The 21,762-nt window shown below is 34.5% G+C and overlaps 1 protein-coding gene and 1 long non-coding RNA gene across 2 annotated transcripts; both read right to left on the bottom strand.

Annotated features, from left to right (window-relative positions):
- Window positions 1-1,916: 1,916 nt before the first annotated feature.
- Window positions 1,917-18,725, bottom strand: LOC109077470 (NACHT, LRR and PYD domains-containing protein 3-like). Its single transcript, XM_042756170.1, has 12 exons — window positions 18,617-18,725; window positions 18,080-18,275; window positions 16,182-17,982; window positions 15,482-15,652; window positions 14,922-15,092; window positions 13,329-13,502; window positions 13,039-13,209; window positions 12,234-12,407; window positions 5,967-6,140; window positions 3,220-3,393; window positions 2,436-2,609; window positions 1,917-2,219 (listed from the first exon to the last, which is right to left on the bottom strand). The coding sequence occupies exons 2-12, from the start codon at window positions 18,165-18,167 to the stop codon at window positions 2,042-2,044; spliced, it is 3,450 nt and encodes a 1,149-aa protein (XP_042612104.1). The 5' UTR covers window positions 18,168-18,275; window positions 18,617-18,725; the 3' UTR covers window positions 1,917-2,041.
- LOC109077474 lies at window positions 8,399-10,216 on the bottom strand. The gene is made up of 3 exons (XR_006159988.1): window positions 10,157-10,216; window positions 9,848-10,012; window positions 8,399-8,451 (listed from the first exon to the last, which is right to left on the bottom strand). It is a non-coding gene; the product is annotated as an uncharacterized LOC109077474 (long non-coding RNA).
- Window positions 18,726-21,762: the final 3,037 nt, after the last annotated feature.

Below are 21,762 nucleotides of genomic sequence, written 5' to 3'. Positions count from 1 at the left end.
TAGTGTGATAAAGTCTCTTAAAACATCTTCATACTCTTAAAAAAACAATATCTGTGACTCTCAACACTCACGTATGATCAAGCACTAATGTAAAATCACCAAGAGTTGATGACTGTCTAATAGGCAATATTGTGGCTCACGATAGGCTACATTCGATCCACTCATGCTACTTTTCCAGGTTTTCTTGAAGTAGCGCTTTCATTCTGGCTTTGGCGGTGCATAAAGGTCAGCTTCTGTAATAGCACCATTTTTCTCTAAATTTTTTTTTTAGTAAGACCTATGTTTGTTTTCCCATTTTCCAGTCCTTGAATCCATGTGTCTGAAATTCAAGTACTTAAAAGAAGTATGGGCACACTGGTGTTAATAAAACAGACATGTAGCTCTTTACAGCTGAATAAATCAAGCACAAAATACACAATTAAAATGCAAAGGCACTCAATAAAACAATACGCTGTCAAGAATGAACTAATTAATAAAAACATTTTAAAAACAGAGACAGTTCTGTGGATTGGAAGACTATTCCATAAAAATTGAGCCTTCACTTAAAAAATGTCATTTGCACAATAATAACAATAAAAAACAATAATAATAATGATGCCTACTATCATCTTTCATTTTATATTTGGCTTAGATATATTTTAGCCCTTTTGCTCTATTTCTTTTTGCTCTGTAATGCTGCTTTATTTCATTTGTAATTTGTTCCACCTTTATGCATTAGGAATTATTCAAATAGCAAAACATTTAAGCTACTACAATACATTTTACCTTTGTTAAATGCTGCAGGTTTAGCTGTTGGTTTTGAATAGTTTATATTTATGAATTGATGTTCCTGTTCTAAAAGCAATACAAATACTTATTTTCATTTTTGTGGTCCCTCATCCGATGGTGTCTGGTCCAGTCCTGTTGATTTCACAATGTAAAACCAACCAGATCTGAACAGCCGCTGTTCACTGTCTAGGCTGTTAAGGAGAAGTCAAAAGAGAAAATAACCAGTGTTGGCTGTAATAAGTTGAATATTACGGTATTTCAATTACTTTTTTTTAATAACAAGTGTAACAGATCACACTAATATTAAACTTCTGTAATCTTATTAGTTATCATGTTAATATGACATGACAAAACATGTTTACTCACTTCAGGTTACAGTTGGAGTCTTTAAGTGCTTTACTGAGCTGCTTCCTTGAGTTTCCTATTTTATTCTTTTTCAGATCAAGTTCTTTTAAAAAATGCAAAGCTTTCGTCTTAGCCAAATGCTGAGCCAAACAAGCATTAAAAAATATGCCACAGTCATTTAGGCTAGAAAAAGACAGAGGAAGAGACTTCCACTTTTAACCCAGTTTTTTTAAATTAACAAAATTTCACAAGTGAAATCAATAATTTAAATGGGAATCTAATCTGCTGAGTGTCTTAAGATTTCACTAGAATAATAAGCAACCTGGTCTAAAAAAAAAAAATCTTTCTTTTTTTCTTCTTTTTTTTTTTTGGGGGGGGGGGGGGGGGGGGGGGGGGGGGGGGGGGGGGGGGTTGGGCTTTTTTGGATTTAGTTTTTTATTTCTGCCAAAAATTAATGTGATTGTTTGCAATTTTCATTCCTTGAAATGTTCCTAGTCCCTTAAAAAAAAGAAAAGAACATCAGGTCATTTAATGACCAAATGACCATCTCATCACTGAATTAATAAAAAAAGGGAATTTTATGTCTTCAAAATTCATGTCATGAAAAGAAAAAAAAAAAAAACCTTCACGATGCATCCTGAAATAAAATGTGAAATATTTAAGTGATATTGAGTGTAAAGTGTTTTGGTTTAAACTGTTTACGTAACTAAGTATTTGATTCTTGTAGATCAGAGGTTTGTCCAATCCTGCTCCTGGAGGGCCACGGTGTCCTTTAGTAGGACATTTTGGTTTCAACTCTAATTAAACACACCTGAAGCATATAATTAAATATATTTAAGATTACAGCAGACAGGTGTGTTGGAACAGGTTGGAGCTAAACTCTGCAAAAAGTTGGCCTCCAGGAGCACCTCTAATGAACAAAGGCTTCTTACCTCAATCTCTCCAGTTTACAGTCTAAATTCTTCAGTATGTCACATAAGTGCTTCACTCCTTTGTTTTTTACTTTATTCCCACTAAGATCCAGCTCTCTCAGGTGTGATGGGTTTGATTTCAGAGCTGAAGTCAGAGAAGAACAACCTTCATCTGTTATATCGCAGTATCTTAACCTAAAACAGGGGAAATGAGACAAACAAACCTCTTATTCCATAACGGTATATCATCTTCATGGAAAACAGAGTAGGGTGAATTCAACCAATCTGAAATGACGTCATATCCATATGTTCTTCAGTTTTACTTCAAATATATTAGGGCCTTAAAATGTCAGGTTATACCTGTCGAAGTGATTTTAAACAATTTGATTCTTGTGTTTGAATGTTCCTCACCTCAATCTCTCCAGTTTACAGTGTGAATCCTTCAGTACATCACATAAGTGATTCACTCCTGAGTTTTTTTTTTGTTTGTTTCTGAGTTTGGTTTCTCTCAGATGTGATGGGTTTGAACACAGACCTAGAATCAGGATCAGACACTGTTTCTCTGTAATTCTGCATCCACACAGACTGAAGACAGAAAGAGAAAAGACAATGAATCAAACCTATGTTCAGTTCATGTGTGAATTAAATACATACTGGATAAATGCCATACAGTCACTTTCTTTTTTGAATTAATTTGTTAATTGATTAATTACTTGATGTATGTAATACAGTAGCTAATATATGGGAACGTAATTGTATAATCACCTACATATTATTCATGTAAATTGAGATACAGGATTAACTATATAACAATAAAAAAATACAAGGAAATTTGGTACATTAATCAAATTTTGTTGAGTGTAGTTTACCACCACTAAATACTAATTTTGCTTAATAAATGTAGATGCAGTCAAAAGGTCTATAGTGCTGGAAAACCATGTAACTCTGCCAAAATTATCTAACGCCATTCATGTTAGACTGTTTTAGTCTATTGTCACTTCTTTCTCATTTCACAGTAAAGATTTGTCCCATTTCAGCATATAAAACAATTTTCAACAAATTTTAGTTACAAAGTTTCAAATGTTTCAGAGTTTAAATTTCTTGCTACTGACACATACTAAATCATCAAACCATTAGTTACAGCATAATAAACTTTCATCATACTGTAGCTGCTGTACAGTATAATGTTACTTACTCCAGTATTTCCAGCTTGCATTGTGGGTTCATCAGTAGATCACAGAGGTATTTCACTCCAGAGTCTCCTAGTTGATTTCCACTGAGGTTCAGCTCTCTCAGGTGTGATGGGTTTGATTTCAGAGCTGAAGTCACAGCAGAACAACCTTCATCTGTCACATCACAGCATCCTAACCTAGATTGGGAGAAATATGATCAAAAGAACAAACATTTTTCATTCTGTCTTAGTGAAACACCAAAACAATGAATAGTTTATTTCATGCATGTAAATGTTCCTCACCTCAGTCTCTCCAGTTTACATTTTGAATCCTTCAGTGCGTCACATAAGTGATTCACTCCTGTGTTTTTTAGTTCATTTTCACTGAGGTCCAGCTCTCGCAGATGTGAAAGGTTTGAACGCAGGGCTGAACTTAGACTAGACACTGTTTCTCTGTAATACTGCATCCACACATACTGAAGATAAAAAGTTAAAGTGAAATGACTCAGATCTATAATGACTATCTTATTGAAGAGCTACAGACTTTTAGTTTAATTCCCAGTCTAATTTGATGTGTAAGAATTTTAGATTTTATGCTTAGACGTTATACTTTGTATATCTATTCAGATATTATACTGTTATTTTTTGCCAACTTTTTTTGCAGTATAATTTTTCCAGTAACGCTAACAGTCATAGATTGCCATTCATTTTATTTTCTCTCTGTCTGTGTAAGAGTATGTGTGAAGAGTGAGAATGTTTTGCACTCTGGATATTTTATGGTCTCACCATTTCTGTGTTTGTTTGTTCAACATTTTGGGGGATACATAGATTTAATTCAACATATATTAAAAAGAATTGCTCTTTGTTAAAGCCAATGTGTGACTTTTTAATGACCACTTAGTCTAATTGAATGGGTCAAAATGTTAAACACCTAATATAAAGTGTGATCATTGAGGAAATTCCAGAATGTGCAGTGCTATAAATGATGTAACATGAGTTGTGTTGTCTTTAAATACACCTAAACAGTAAACTGTTACTAACGCTAGTATTTCCAGTTTGAATTCTGGGTTCCTCAGCAGAACACCAAGGTTTTCAACTCCTAGTGGATTTCCACTCAGGTCCAGCTCTCTCAGGTTTGATGGGTTTGATTGCAAAGCTGAAGTCAGAGCAGAGCAACCTTCATTTGTCATATCACAGTATCTTAACCTGCATTGAGAAAGAGAGCAGAAAATAAGAGAGAAGCAAACTTCATAACAAAAAAAATAAACAAAGGAAGAGAGATCATTTTTATTTCACCATATCACCAAAAAAAAATAAAAAAAAATAAAATTTGAAGACCTTTGGAGAAAAGCTCCTAGTGAAATGAAGACAAAAAATGTTCATGACTCATGAGGGCCTGGGTGTTGTTTGAAATAAAACACAAATAATTTGAAGACCTTTTCACAAATATGTGAACTCATGAATAAGATCTTCACTCCTCTGTTTTGTAGTTCATTCTCACTGAGGTTAGGTTTTATCTGGTTTTGTTTTTTTGGTTTAAGTGATGATGTGAGGATGTTTCTCTGTTTTTCTGTATCTACTGAGTCTGAAGAGAGTGAGAGAAAAAAAAACAATGAATCAGATCTATGATGACCCAATAAAGTTAAAAGTTTGAGTCCCATGACAGTAGTTTTTCCACTTGAAAAGCACTTTATAAATTAATGCAGCTCAGAATTCAGCATCATAAAATGTACTTTTCAGAATATTCTACTGTAATTCTACAAACTGTTTTTTCCTCTAGAGCAGTGGTTCTCAATTCCAGTCCTCGCGCACCCCAGCTCTGCATATTTTGCACGTCTCTCTTTGTTAACACACCTGATTCAGATAATCAGCTCTTTAGAAGTGAGCTCCATGTATGAACGGTGTTCACATTGACATGGTCCCTACACGGTGTTCATTACTTTCTACTCCCTGAGCAGGGGAAATCTGTTGAAGTTTACCTCACTTTGGAACATTCATTCACGGATATGCGCTGCACAACCTCTTCACACAAGTGTGACATCATATACCTCTGTAAATAAATACAATTTAAATTCACGTCTCGCACACTTAAATGCACTCTGAATGTAACATATCGGTTCACTTCGAACTAGAATCATGACGGAATATCCTGTGATGTCCACTTCGCAGGGCACTTATCTTCGAATAAAACAATCATTTAAAGCCATAAGAGAGACATACAAAATGAGCAGAGCAGGGGGGTGCGAGGACTGGAATTGAGAACCGCTGCTCTAGAGTAACTGAAATATTTGTTGACAACTGAAAATATATATTTTTTTAATTTGTTTAGCCAACTGAAAAATGTCACTCATTTCCATAGAGCTCTGGGTAGAAAGCAATTCATTTTTAAATACATAATTTTATTGTGTCTCTAATTCAGGCAAAAGAGAAAATAGTTTTATCAACTACTGTAACATTACTATTAAAAGCAATGTAACATTTTAGAGCATGTAAAATGCTCACGTCAGTGTGTTGAGTGTACAGTGTTTATCCTGCAGTAGAGCAGCGAGCTGCTTCATGTTTGTGTCTTCTAGTTCATGTTTACTCAGATTCAGCTCTCTCAGGAGTAACGGGTTTTTACCCACAATTCCTGTCACATACTGACAGGCTTCATCTGCTGCAGGACCCAAAAACCTGCAGAAGAAAAGATGAAGCAGGATTCAATTCAGTTTGCAACTATTCAACTTAGAAAGTATAGAAAATATTGCTTAAAACACACTAAAATCACTCACCTCAGTTTCTTCAGTTGACAGTTTGGATCCTGTAGTAAATCATTAAGCTCCTTCACTCCTGATTGTCCAGGATCATTTCCTGTGAGATCCAGCTCTATCAGGTGTGAAGGGTTTGATCTCAGAGCTGAAGCCAGAGCTTTATAACCCTCTTCAGTGATGCTGCAGTCTGACAGTCTACAAAAAACATATTTTAAATAGTAATCAATTTCATTACACAGAAGAAAATTTTTTACCAAAAAATGTTAAATGCATTTTATTTGTTTTTCTCTTTTGATCAGAGAAGAAAAACATATACTTCATATCTGGCAGAAACATTAAGGCCCTTTCACAACAAGAACAATAACTATATGCATAAAGATGAAGTTCATAATATCATTTTAAATTTAAAAGAACCACATCACAACTATAATAATAAAGATAAAGATGAACAATCTAATTTGGATAATTTTCATAGTTAACATTTGAACACATTCATTAGAAATATAAAAAAGTAATCTAAACGTAACCAAATGTAATCAGTTATATTAATAGAGTCATTTAAATAGTTACCCTACTTCCAACATTTTAAATAAGATAACTTGTAATCTGTAACCTATTGCATTTCCAAAGTAACCAAAGTAATCCATAGTTATGCACTGTCCACTCAACCGTGTAGAGCATCCTTGTGGCACGGCTGATACAGAAGAGCATACACAGCATACAGTGATATGGAGAGACACAGAGAAGACTGCTGACAAAGGAATTGTTGAATAAAGTCGTTATTTTTTTAATTTTTTTTTCGCTTACAAATGTATTCTCGTCGCTTCATAACGTTACGGTTGAACCACTGATGGCAGATGGACTATTCTGACGATGTCTTTCATACTTTTCTGGACTTTGACAGTGTAACTTACTTTTCAGTCTATGGGACAGTCACAGGCCTCCCAGTTTTCATCCAAAATATCTTAAATTGTGTTTGAAGATGAACAAAGTTTTACGGGTTTGGAACAAGATTGGGGTAAGTGAATAATGACAAAATTTTCATTTTGGGGTGGAGGAACCCTTTAAGTATATCATCTGGGTATTTAAAATGCACTTATTCTTTTTGGAATTTTCAGAGTTAACATACAGTGGAATAGTGCACACTGTAAGTATGAGAATTGGGACACACCTATAAACTGTAAAAAAAAATAAAAAATAATAACAATAAAATAAAAAGATGGATGACGTGTCTCCACTTCCTTCCACTATAGAAAAGTGAAGCCAAAACATCCCAGTATGACTGCTTAAATATGCCATAATAAACAAAATACTCACATCAGTGTGTTGAGTTTACAGTGTTTATCCTGCAGTAGAGCAGAGATCTGATTCACTCGTGTGTCTCCTAGTTCACGTTCACTCAGATTCAGTTCTCTCAGGAGTAACGGGTTTTTACCCACAATTCCTGTCACATACTGACAGGCTTCATCTGCAGCAGGACTCAAAAACCTGCAGACAGAACCAGTACAAGGACATTACCGGCCATATAATGACTTTTGTGAAAGTATGTGAAAGGACCAGTAATCATTTCAAAAGTTTCTGTGTGATCAACATTTTGACAAAACCAGGTTTTATGATAAAAATTATATTTTAAATGATAAGCCTCACATTGCAGTCTTAAAACTATTTCTTTGGAAACAGAGTAACAATCCTAAGTGATTTCAAAATAAGTTTGTCTCGAATGTATGTTATTGCAGTTGAAGTCAGCTGAGCCTCCACCGCAGATGATTTCACACACAATGCACTCTTTCAGTCAGAACGTGTCCATATCTTGTGACTGAGTGTGTGACAGAGAGAATTGGAGTGAAAATCATGCCATTAAGGGTGACAATGCATGCACTGTAGAATTTGAGTTAGCAACTTTTCAAAAGTTGCTAAAAGATGATGAATACAATTAAAAGAAACTAATTTTGTTGCTAGTGCTTTTTAAAAAATAAAAATAAAAAATAAAAAAGTTGTGAAATCTAGCAACAAAATTGCTAAATTGGCATCACTGGAGGTGAGTGCTTTCTGTGCATCTTTAATGCCTGAGGACAACATGGCTCTCAGAGTGCGCAAGATCAGGGGAAAAATAAAGAATTGTGCCGCAACATCCATCTTGTTCCCATGTATACTATTTTGCTGCAAATTTCTATTTTTCTATTTTTAACATTGGTGGTATAAAACAATTAAGTTGTCAAATAAAAGCTAATTTTATTGAAAATCAATTACTAATCCTCATGACAACTGACTACTACTACTAGTTTTAGTTATATTAGTTCTATTGCACTTTATTATATCAAGAACACTCACTTCAGTGTCTTCAGTTGACAGTTTTGGATCCTGTAGTAAATCACTGAGCTCCTTCACTCCTGATTGTCCAGGATCATTTCCTGTGAGATCCAGCTCTGTCAGGTGTGAAGGGTTTGATCTCAGAGCTGAAGCCAGAGCTTTATAACCTTCTTCTGTTATACTGCAGTCTGAAAGTCTACAGAAAATAAAAACATTCATTAAATTAACGCTGTGGATCAAATTAATAACTGCACAATAGTCTGAATCATAAATTGACTAAATCACACTAGAGTTAAAGACATAATCACAATGCAAAGTATTTTTGAGCAGACTGAATGAATATATAATATTCCTGTGATTGCTGTGGTGTTAAGTGTAGCTGTTGGTAAAATGTACTCACTTGAGTATCTTCAGCTCACACACAGGATTCTTCAGTCCCTCACAGATCTCTTTGACTCCTGAGTCCAGCACACGGCTGTTGTTCAGGTTCAGCTCTTTCAGGATGGTTTTGGAGGAGAGAACAGTAGCTAGAACTGAACAGCTTTTCTCTGTCAGCTCACAATTATTCAGCCTAAACACAAAAACAGCATTATTTATTATTCAGCACACATTCAACACACATCAGATCAACAGATCTTCATATCTGATCACACGTGACCAACAGGTTTTTTTTTTACACTGAATAAACAGAAGATATAATATATAAAATCATGTTCACTCACTTCATTTTCTCCACTTTGCTATGAGAGTCCATCAAAAGAGCAGATAATTTCTCGCTATCCAGATCTCCTAATTTATCTTCACTCAGAACCAGTTCTGTCAGAAGTAATGGACTTTTACCCAGAACTTTAGTGAGATACTCACATGCTTCCTGTGCAACAGGACTTTTCAGAAACCTAAAGAAATGTTTTTTTTTTAATAAATTATGTTTTGTTATGTTATAAAAAATATATTTATATACAATTTCATCTTAATTTTATGTATTGTGCATTTCTACAGTAGAATGTATTTGTTTTAAAATTATTAAAGCAATTATTATTTTTCCATGAAACTTTTTTAAATTAAATTCAGTGGTGTGATTGTGTTGAAATTCTTTGTATTGAGAGTCTGTAAATTCCTCTTCCTGTCATTCCAGTTCCACAGTGGACAATTTGAGCCATTTATCTAGTTTCATACAGTACATTGGACTTCATGTCTTTCAATAAGTTCAAAAAATGTGAGGTTTTAATCACCTGATAGTTTTCAATTGATAATGTTCATTCTGTAGTAAATCAATGAGCTCCTTCACTCCTGATTGTCCAGGATCATTTCCTGTGAGATCCAGCTCTATCAGGTGTGAAGGGTTTAATTTCAGAGCTGAAGCCAGAGCTTTATAACCTTCTTCAGTGATACTGCAGTTAGAGAGTCTCAGAAAAGTTCAAATTAAAATGTCTTACATAATACAATTGAAACATATAAAACTTGACACTGTGTTGAGAAATTATTTTAAATTGTAAAAAAAAACACAATTCTGTTAAAGAAGAAAAATCTTTACCCTTTCTTTAGTTTTCTAGCATTAAAAATGGTTTAACACTATGACTTAAATAACTCACCTGAGTTTCTGCAGTGTGCAGTTTGTATTTTCTAATCCAAGTTTCTTCACTCCTAAATCCTGCAGATTATTGTTGCTCATGTCAAGCTCTTTCAGACTGGAGTTTGATCTCAGGACTGTAGCGAGAACTAAGCAGCTTTCCTCTGTCAGACCACACTTACGCAGCCTAAAATGATGAACATGAGTGGGACATTTACAAACACAAAGTACTTGATGCCAACATTTAGTGGGTTCTGATAATTATTTTGTTTTGGTAATTTGATTTCTTTAAGATACTTTAAATATGTAATAATAAATTAATTATATTCACTGAAGTGTCTTGAGTGTACAGTGTTTATCCTGCAGTAGTGCAGCGATCTGATTCACTTGTGTGTCTCCTAGTTCATGTTCACTCAGATTCAGTTCTCTCAGGAGTAACGGGTTTTTACCCACAATTCCAGTCACATACTGACAGGCTTCATCTGCAGCAGGACCCAAAAACCTGCAGAGAGGAGAAGTACATTGACATTACCTGCCATATTATGAATTGTTTTCAAATGCTTGTGACAGAGCCTTTTATAATTTCAAAGCTTTTAGATCTTTCCACTTTAATATGTGAAAATACATTGCATATATATTTTAAAATGTTAGTTCACTTCCAAAATAAAAAATCCTGATAATTTACTCTCCCCCATGTCATCTACAATGTGCATGTCTTTCTGGCTTCAGTTGCAAAGAAATTAAGGTTTTTGAAGAAAATATTACAGGATTTTTCTCCATAAAGTGGACTTTTATGGTACACAATGGTTTAAACTTCCAAATCGCAGTTCCAATGCAGTTTCAAAGGGCTCTATACAATCCCAGCTGAGGAATAAGGCTCTTATCTAGCAAAACAATCAATTTTTTTAAGAAAAAAACAAACTAATTTATATAATTTTTTTAACCACAAATGTTATTTGACCTTTTGTGCTGTACATATGTTATTTATTTTCATCTCTTCTCTATTCTCACTCTCATGCTCTTAGGTATCGCCTTTCTTGGATTCTGTTGGCTATCTGTGCTGTGAGTAATCATTAGTTAATTATGACAAAATGTTTCCTTCACCAATCATGCTCTCGTCCGAGAGGTTCAAAAGGAGAACATCAGCGGGAAGAAGTGTGTGACGTTTTGTATTGTGATTGTTTTGTGCACTCGTTGAATGTGTTTGTGTTACGCTCTTGGGTTTTAACGGCTGGCTATGCCACTGTGTGAGCTGATGTCTTTGTCAGCTCACCGCTGGTTTGGAAGACATGGAAGGATTGGAAAAGTTTAGTAAATCACGTGACCTACATACCTGCACGTAGGGATATTTGATGTATTAGACACACTAGTTTATTTGTGTGGACTTTTTTTGTATGCTTTGATTTTGTATATTCAGTGTAGTTTATGACACTTTTGCATTGAAGACTTTTTCTTTCATTTTCTTTAACAGTTTAGGGGTTTTGGGATTTAGTGGGGTTTTTCTTTTATTTTGTTTTATGATTTAAGGGCCACTTTAACTTCCCTTCTTTTCCTTTGTCTTGTTTGTTTAACTAGTTCCTTAGGGGCAATAAATCTTTCTTGTAGTGCAGTTTCGCATCATGTGTTCCATTGCCACTCATTTCCCTGTCTTATTTCTATATATCAATTTAATGTTACCTCTTTTAATCCCAAGATAAACATTTGCATTTGAGACGTAACATTAAATATGGTGTCAGAAGTGGGATAGAATCAAAGAATCCAAGAAGGGTTGTACCTAAGAGCATGAGAGTGAGAACAGAGAAAGACACTTATCTTGCACTAACTCAACCTCATGCATTACATAATCACGCACACATGAAATGCGCAAGCGTGCAAAGAAAATTAGATGTTCTTTACAAAATAAGGTAAATAACAATATAAGAGGATTTTGAAGAGGATTTCGAAGTACACAAACAAAGAACTAACCACATGTAACTTTTCCAACGTGATTACGCAATGTATGACGATGTGCATGTGCATCAAAGAGATGGTGTAAGATGAGCATTTGTGGTTAAAAAGTATATAAATATTTATTTTTTTAAGAAAATGACTGATCGTTTTGCTAAGTAAGATCCTTATTCCTTGGATGGGATCACTTAGAGCCCTTTGAAACTGCACTGAAACTGCAATTTGAAAGTTCAAACCATTGGGAACCATTTAAGTCCATTAAATGGAGAAAAACCCTGGAATGTTTTCCTCAAAAAATGTAATTTCTTTGCAACTGAAGAAAGAAAGACATGACTATCTTGGATGACATGGGGGTGAGTATATTATCAGGACATTTTTATTTTGGAAGTGATCTAATACTTTAATAATCTTTCAGCAAAAGTTTCAAAATTATTGGACTTCATTATTTTAATATCACTCACCTCAGTGTCTTCAGTTTACAGTTTGGATCCTGTAGTAAATCATATAGCTGCTTCACTCCTGATGGTCCAGGATCATTTCCTCTGAGATCCAGCTCTGTCAGGTGTGAAGGGTTTGATCTCAGAGCTGAAGCCAGAGCTTTATAACCATCTTCAGTGATACTGCATCCTGAAAGTCTGCAGAAAAGAGATGTGTCTAACAATAATAATAATAATGATAATAATAATAATAATAATACTTTTATATAATAAATATTATTAAAAATCTCTGTTTTATTATTATAAAATATTATAAAATATTGTTAAAATACATATTGCTTTGTTAAAAAGTTAAGATTAGAACTTTTTTGCACCTCTTCGGGTTAGTGAAAAAAAAAAAACTATTCATAAGTGCTGACATAAGAAGAATCTTACCTTTCTATTTGGTCTACTAGAGTCATTTTAAATATGAACCAAATAAAATGTTTTTGGATTAGAATATTTAAATTTAATTTACATACCCAAGTTTTTCCAGTGTGCATTTTATATTTTCTAGTCCATTCTGGAGTTTCTTCACTCCTGAATCCTGTAGATTATTGTTGCTCATGTCAAGTTCTTTCAGACTGGGGTTTGATCTTAGGACTGTAGCGAGAGCTGAACAGCTTTCCTCTGTTAGACCACAATCACGTAGCCTAAAATGATGAACATGAGAGAATTTACAAACACAAAATACTTGATGCCAACATTCAGTGATCAATGAGGAGTATTAATTATAATGATATCTTGAAGATACTTTAAATGTACCATAATAAATGTAAAATATACTCACATCAGTGTGTTGAGTTTACAGTGTTTATCCTGCAGTAGAGCAGTGATCTGATTCACTCGTGTGTCTCCTAGTTCACGTTCACTCAGATTCAGATCTCTCAGGAGTAACAGGTTTTTACCCACAATTCCTGTCACATACTGACAGGCTTCATCTGCGGCAGGGCCCAAAAACCTGGAGAAGAGAATTTAAATATAAACTTTAATATACTTTAAGAAACAGTATTAATTAAATATTTTTACAAATAAATTGCCTATATATCAAATACTTTGCATCATTGCATTATGTCTCACCTTAGTGTCTGCAGTTGACAGTTTGGATCATGTAGTAAATCACTGAGCTCCTTCACTCCTGATTGTCCAGGATCATTTCCTGTGAGATCCAGCTCTATCAGGTGTGAAGGATTTAATCTCAGAGCTGAAGCCAGTGCTTTATAACCTTCTTCTGTTACATTACACTCAGAGAGTCTAGAACATGTATTAAAATGTAACATTCAGCTTAATAAACGATTATAAAATAAATCAATTAAATAAAAAATAAATATATATTTTCAAACAGAAACTCATAACTGAATAGGGCTGTATGTTCACTTTTCATAGCACTGTTGCTGTAGAGGATGAAACTTTTGTACCAAAGGCCACACAATTACAGCACAAGAATAAAACATCTGTTACCATCACTGAAAACAACGACAAGTGCAGTTTATCATGTAAATGAGCATGTGAAATTATTGTTCCATACATGGCACACAAAATCCAAATTTAATAAGAAACACAAACCTTTTCTTTATTTGGAAAAAAAAATAATAAATAAATAACAGCAGGTTAGTTGTGCTAGTTTATAGGGCTGCACAATTTGGTCAAACTGTTTTCCTATATCAATGTGACCAATCATAATTATGATTATTATTATCACTAAATAACAATAAACTAAATGAGAATTATTAATATTGTAATAATATTTCATTATAGTATACAAAGCAGTGTATCCAGTAATGAATATAAGGCTATTTAATTATTAGCAGCATTAGATTTCTCAGAAAACTGCAGGGTGAACTATAAATAATTACAGTGTAAGGTTTTGTTATAAAATTTAATTATTTAAGATTAAAAAATAAAATAAAATAAAATAACAAATCTGTAACAGTAATTTAATTTTTGTCAGGAAATACTGTGCATCCCCTGAGAGGATTCTTTAGAAAGAAGATATATTTTTCATATTTTTACCCAAAACAGGGTGTTATGAGCATTAGTGAGTAAATATGTGTAATTTAATGTCTGATTTATTCATACTGGAATCCAGAGGGAACCTTTATGCACAAACTCCACAAGTGAGACATAAGTAATTTAACTTATGATGTTGCAGGAAAACATAAAATTGACAAAGGCATTCAGCTCTCGCTGCAGCTGAATTAAACACAGATAGAGACTTTTAACTGATTACTTAATGAAGAAAATAAACATACAATTGTGACAATATATGGTTTATCCATGTTCACCCATCCATCTTGGTTATTTTATAAGAATCAAGCATATATTTAATGCAATGCTAATCAACATAGCCTTTATCACTGTATAGAATACTACAAAATAATATGTATTCTACCTCATTCTCTGATATGAAAACACCTCAAAACACAAAAAAGCATTGAAAACACTTTGGAGTGAAATCCCGTCGTTAAATGATCTGTGTTGGACAACAGGTTTGTAAACAGGCTCATACACATTGCAAAATTTTATCGCACACATGCTACTGTAGTAAATTTATTCACCACACAGACTGATTTGTTCTTAGCATGTGCAACATATGTCACACTGTACAGCCCGGCTGAACATAAGGCAAACAAAAAGTCCTAGAGACCTTCAATATGTTACACATCAACTCACCTGAGTTTTTCCAGTTTACAGTTCTCTTTCAGTCCACCAGAGAGTAGCTTCACTCCTGAATCTTGCAGATTATTATTGCTCAGATCAAGTTCCTTTAGACTGCTGGAGTCTGAACGGAGAACTGAAGCCAGAGCTGAACAGATTTTCCCTGTTAGATCACACTTACTGAGCCTAAAAAAATAAACAGCTTGTCAATGTGTATAGATTCTAAAATGTAGAAAATGTACAATACATGCTCCTGAAGGGGCCCCCAAAAAAGTCGTTCAGTCTGTACCACAATTAACACATACTAATATGACCTATGTTACCAACTGGTATTAATGTGCATTTCAAATAAATCTTTAGTGACCATATGTGTTCAGATTTTGTTGAGACACTCCCCTGTTATCTATCTTCAGAAACAGGGTTGGTAAACACTACCCTACATGTCTTTCACAGGAGCATTAGTTATTAGACTTTACATGAACTTAATTGACAGTATTTCAATACATTATATTAACACATCTTGTAAAGAATATGTAAAACAAATTACACTTGTTGTCTGTGGTCTTATAATGTACCTCAATATCTCTAATTTACAATTTGTACTTTTCAGTCCAATGCAGAGTTTCTTCACTCCTGAGTCCTGCAGGTTATTACGGTTCATGTTGAGCTCTTTCAGATTGGAGTCTGATACAAGAACTGGAGCCAGAGCTGAACAGCTTCTGTCTGTTAAGTCACATTCATTTAACCTACAACAGGAAAATACCAACAAACAAGCTGAAATTGAATACACACCATATATTTGCTAAATACAAATATTAATCATTCACATTTGCGTGGTTATGTCATGTACGTAAACAGAAAGAACAAGACCTGGCTACTATATGGCAAGTGTGTGGAGCATTTATTGCTTGTTCTTTCAACAGTTACTTAGAAATTAAACATGTCTTCTCAGTGGCTGCATTTAATCAATACAGTTCTATAGTTTTCATTAGAGCATTTGTTTGCTTGATTTAGATAAGTACCAAGCTTTCATTTTTGTTGTTTTTTGTCAATTTTTGCTATTGTCAGTGAGGCAAATTGCACTTATTTTCTGCTAGCTATTAAGAAAAAGCAATTCCACTTTGTGATCTGATTTGACTGAGCAAGCATTAGAACTAAATGGTATATGAAAGATATATTATGTATGTATATAGATATTAAAGATGCATTCTATAGATTCAGAACTAACTATAGGTGACTTAATGTACTTTTCAAATGAGTGCAAAAATAACTCACAGAGCTCTTTTGGAGGTTTTGACAACTTCCAAAAGTCTAAAGAAACATTCGTCTGATTTCTTGAATTTCTGTAGATCAAACTCCTCCAGCTCCTCCTCTGACGTCAACAATACAAAGGCCACAGCAGACCACTGGGCAGGAGAAAGATCAGCAGACGAAAGACTTCCTTTGTTAAGTTGGCTTTGAATCTCTTTCACCAGAGTGTGGTCATTCAATTCATTCAGGCAATGAAACAGATTGATGGATCTCTCTGGAGATAGATTAGAGTCTAATTTCTGCTTGATGTACTGAACTATTTCCTTGTAGCTCTGGTCATTGCTGTCTTGCTGAGTTAACAGACCTCTTAAAAGTGGACGATTTGACTCAAGTGACAGACCGAGGAGGAATCGAAGGAAAAGGTCCAAATGTCCATTGTCACTCTCAAGTGCCTTGTCCACTGCAGTCTTGAGCAAATCAGTCAAGATTTCACTTTTGTTTTCCTGTTCTTTAGAGTCTTGATCAAAGACACTTTTGTTGTTGAGGTCTAGAAACAGATGTGCATAAAGGGCTGCAATAAACTCCTGAATGCTCAAGTGAACAAAGCAGTACATGGTACCAAGAATGATCCCTGTTTCCTCCTTAAAGATCTGGGTACACATGCCTGAATACACCGATGCTTTAGAGACGTCAATACCACAAGCTTCCAGATCTGTGTCATAGAAGATCAGGTTGTTTCTTTCCAGCTGATGAAATGCCAGTTTCCCCAGTGAAAGGATGGTATCTTTATCCCAGGAAACATCATACTTCCGTCTGCTCTGCTGGATCTGAAAGCGGAGAAAGTGAGTGTACATTTGTGTCAGAGTCTTGGGAGTATCTTCAGTATTTGAAGCATCAACAAACTTGGCATTTTTCATATAATTTTTTCTTTTAATTTCCAAAATGTTCTGGAGAACAGTTGCTGAAATCCAGCAGAAAACTGGGATGTAGCACATGATAAACAGACTCTTTGATTGTTTAACAAGATCAACAATTTTGTTGGCCTGATTTTCATCTGTGAATCTTTTTCTGAAGTACTCCTCCTTTTGTGCATCATTGAATCCCCGTATCTCTGTCAGCCGATCGATACAGTCAGGAGGAATCTTACTGGCAGCTGCTGGTCTGGTGGTGATCCAGATGAGAGCAGAAGGAAGCAGATTTCCCTTTATGAGGTTAGTTAGAAGAACATCCAGAGAGGCTGGTGACGATACATCACGCCATGTTTCATTACCATCAAAGTTAAGCGGAAGTCGGCATTCATCCAATCCATCAAGGATGAAGAGGACTTTGAACTGACTCCTTCTTGTAAGGTTCAGTCCTTTTATCTCTGGGAAAAACTGACTTATAAGGCTCATCAAGCTTTGGTTTTCTTCCTCCTTTAAGTTCATCTCCCGGAAAGGAAGAGGAAATACAAAGCTAATATCCTGATTTTCTTTTTCTTCAGCCCAATCCACAATAAACTTTTGCACAGAGACTGATTTTCCGATGCCAGCAACTCCTTTTGTCAGTACAGTTCTGATCTCCTTGTCTTGTTCAGGTGCTTCAAACAAATTTGTGCATTCAACCTGTATCTCTTGTGATTCATGACGCCTGAAAGCAACCTCGATCTGTCTTACTTCATGTTCAGTATTGACCTGTTCACTACCACCCAGAGTGACATAGAGATCTGTGTAGATGTTATTCAGAAGTGTAGAATCACCATGCTTTGCAATTCCTTCAAACACACATTGATACTTCCTCTTCAGGTTTGATTTCAGCTGTCGCTGATGAATAAGGACGAGCTCATCTAAATACACAAAAAGGAGCAAAAGCACAAAGGTATGTACCTCTTTTAGAATGCATTCATGACGATATGTCAGATTCTTATTTTATGAGCATCTTACCTTCTAGAGTATCTGCAAGTTTATCTTGTTTCATATCTCTTAGAAAGTAAAGTGTGATATCCAGAGCTGCTTCTTTGATACTGCACATGCCCTCATTGAAGTCTTGCACAAAGTACTGTGTGTTCTCTTTTTGTAATATTTTCTTTAACTTTTCCAGCTGATTTTTCAGAAATACAACTATTTTGTTCTCAAGATCCTAAAAAACATACAAAAAAGCAGTAGAACAAATTAATCTTATGCTTAAAACATACATTTTACATCTAAAATGAACTGCAGTCAAGCAACAGTACATACATCAATGAAGTTGTGCTAGTTACACATTTAACTACAAATTTACCAGAACATAAAATAGACAAAACGACTTTTTTTTTTTATAAATAGCCTATTTTTTATTTGATAAATTTGTGAGATTAAAAATGTAACACAACCTAACATGAGAGATTACACTTCTCTGCTATACCATTATAATTTTGTGTGATTTTTTTTTATATAGTTCTAAAATGAAAGCTGTTTAAAAAGCCAAGGAAGACCTTCTACCTGGAAGATCCAGAGACGATTTTCACTGAACTCTTTACGGAGGCGGTACGTCTGGAATTCTGAGGCTGATTTCTCATATTGAACCCTGTTAGCAAAATAAATTTGTCCAGAGTTTACAGTAAATAAAAATAAAAATGGTGTGTTTCTAGACAATATATTGATATATCAAAAAATATCCTTTGGAAAAAGCAGATAAATGGCATGCTGAAAATAGTATAAAAAGGTATATTGAAATCAGTGTTTTTTTATATTTTTTTATTCAAAGCAGCAAATGTGCAAAAGCCCAATTAAATGTTATGGCTTACTCTCTTGCAAAAATTAATTACAAATTATGGCATGGTAGCTTATGTTGTTAATTTAACAGTGCAAGGTAAACTGTGGTATCTTGTGTCCACACCTGTTGAGAAGAAAAGTTGCCAGTTCTAAGTCATTGTTCTTCATCACTCTTCAATCCCTTTTGTGCTTTTGTGTTTTTTCTGCTTGTATATTTATTGTGGTCTTCTGTCCTTTATAACTAAATCACACCAAAAAAAAGGAAGGAAGGAAAAAAGAAAGAAAGAAAGAAAGAAAGAAAGAAAGAAAGAATGAAAGAACACATGGAATCTAACAGGATCACAGCTGTCTTCATCATTTGGGTCAAACCATCAACCAATCAAACCAATATTTTATTCCTACCCAGCATTCATCAGTAAAGAAAAAGGGTTGATGTGAAATGTAGTTGTGAAATATTGTCAAAGATTTATTTTTTAACAGTCTGTGTGATCAACAACAAGAGACACGTGAAATACCTTTTGGTAGGTGATGATGGTGTTTCCTCACTGAAGTTTGGTTTTTTGTTACCTTCTGAACAGTCACTCTTCACAGACACAGAGCTGAACACATGAGAGTCTGATCTTACACTAATGACACAAAGAACAGAGAGAAAAAACACTTTATTAGGTTCTTCGATCTCATATGAATACGTTCAGACTGAGGTCATTAAATGTTCATGAAGCTCTCTATTTTAGCACCAGTGAGTTATCACAAAGAAAAATATGAAAAATATGAAAGAAGTTGGTATATGGTAAGCTGCAAATGGAGGCAGGCAGAAACATTATAATCATTACATAGGAAGAATGAAAGCCATGCAACACTCTCAGAGTTTTGTTTATTTTGTCATTTTTATCACAGTTAACACAAATTCATAATTCAAACACACATAAAAAAAACCTTTTGGTAGGCGATGTTGGAGTTTTCTCACTGAAGTTGGGTATATCCGTTTTTGAATGGTCACTCTTCACAGACACAGAGCTGAACACATGTGAGCCTGATCTTACACTAATGACACGAAGAACAGAGAGAGAAAGAAAACACTTTATTACAGGAGCTGCTTCAGTCTAATTTTAAGAGATTTAGTGTAATTAAATCCACTATAGCTGTGCATTTGTCCTTCTCATGTATGAATGTTCAGTTGCCTGATGTATGTTCCATGGTGAATTTATGTCCCCCAGTGGCTACCTGTGTAATTGTATTATTGGAAAGAAGCTCCAGATGCTCTAGATTTCATTCTATGATTTATTGTTTTATTAAGTTTTACATACATGTACACCACAGTGGAGCTAATGTAACACTATAATGTAAAACACATGAAATACCTTTTGGTAGGTGATGATGGTGTTTTCTCACTTAAGTTTGGTGGAGAAATAATTGACCCGTCACTCTTAAGAGACACAGAGCTGAACACATGTGAGCCCGATCTTACACTAATGACACAAAGAGCAGAGAGAGGGAAAAAAATAGGAATCTAAATATGAAGAATTTTAGCACCACACTTAGAACTTTAACACAAGCTATGTCCTGGTCTGAGACTTCATCATAATAAATGATCAGGCCTGCAGCAATGAAATCATGGTTAAACTAACAGCCAGTTGAAGCTGGTTCCTCACCCTTTACAATTCACACTTTCCTGTAAAACACCTGTGATTCTAAAACTTTACGACAATGAATCCATATGTGCATTGAATTAGTACCAACAAAAATACCATAAATAAGTTAAAGCAACTAGTTATATCAGCAAAACAATTTGAACTGCATGCAGTGAATGAACGGCTGGAAATGTTTACAGGCTAAGGAAAGAGTTTTTTTGTTTGTTTGTTTTTTTTTTCTCAGATTTCAACACTTTAAAATTTAAATGTATATTGTCTAGTTTTTCTAGTATTTTTTATGTTAATATTTAGTAATTTGTAGTGTCTGTAGTGTGCAGGGGCACATTCATTATAATTATGAAGTACGTTAACTGTGACACATCTATAAAGCTCTGTTTGTCATACATAAATTTTATTTCTTCTTTCATTTTTAAACCATAAGTACATACAATACTTTTGGGCAATTTGCACAGTATTTCCAAATGTAAAATACATCATGTACTAAACACTCTTTGTTGACAAGGTTTTGTTCTTCACAGAAAGTAGAGTTTGAAATAATTAAATGAAGACAGAAACAGTCTTACCTCTCTTCCTCTGGGAGACTCATCTTAGATGGACAGTCATTTCCTAACTCTTCTGACATACTGCAGTAAAAATGCCAGTGCATACAGTAAAGCATTGATTTGTGAAGACAATCAGCCATTCAGTATGATCTGGGGATGACCAACGTGTTACTATGAATGAAATGGCATTAATTTTCTTCACTCCATTAAGTCTCTCTGCTTTTTTATTACAAAATCCTTAATTACGTAATTCTCGGGAATTTCTAGAAAACTGAATTTGACAGAAAGACTGCCTGACAAAATAGCAACATCCCAATTGAAGTCAAGCCATTGAAATTGCCATTGCACAATATAACAAAAGTAAATTAAAATTATTTCTTTAGCATTGAGTCTTATGTGTTTGTAGGTAATACGAACAAACATTTTAAACATTTATAGCACACAAAACATTTATAATGCACAGATTATATTGAATAATGTCTTTGACACTCTTGCACCAACAACGATTCCCTTGTCTCTTTTAAACCCTCAGAGTTTGAGATGCACTGCCCTATAGCCCAAATGTCAAGCTATGCCCATGGCTATGGCAACAATTTCCTTCCGGACAACCTCCACAAATACCAGAATATCTTTATGGGTGTCACTGTATTTCTGAAACATGTTTTCAACAGTGCTGATA

Source organism: Cyprinus carpio, unplaced genomic scaffold, assembly GCF_018340385.1.
Source record: "Cyprinus carpio isolate SPL01 unplaced genomic scaffold, ASM1834038v1 S000006809, whole genome shotgun sequence".
Taxonomy (NCBI): domain Eukaryota; kingdom Metazoa; phylum Chordata; class Actinopteri; order Cypriniformes; family Cyprinidae; genus Cyprinus; species Cyprinus carpio.
The sequence above is the reverse complement of the archived record's forward strand: the minus strand, read 5'-3'. Positions and strand labels throughout refer to the sequence as shown.

Bases quoted from the DNA above. Each gene is read 5' to 3' on its own strand.
- LOC109077470 (XM_042756170.1), bottom strand. From the start codon at position 18,167: ATGTGCAGTATCAAAGAAGCAGCTCTGGATATCACACTTTACTTTCTA. The intron at 17,983-18,079 runs GTAAGATGCTCA...TTGTGTATTTAG, and splicing joins ACTTGCAGATACTCTAGAAG to ATGAGCTCGTCCTTATTCAT. The intron at 2,610-3,219 runs GTAAGTAACATT...TTCTGTCTTCAG, and splicing joins TGCAAGCTGGAAATACTGGA to TCTGTGTGGATGCAGAATTA.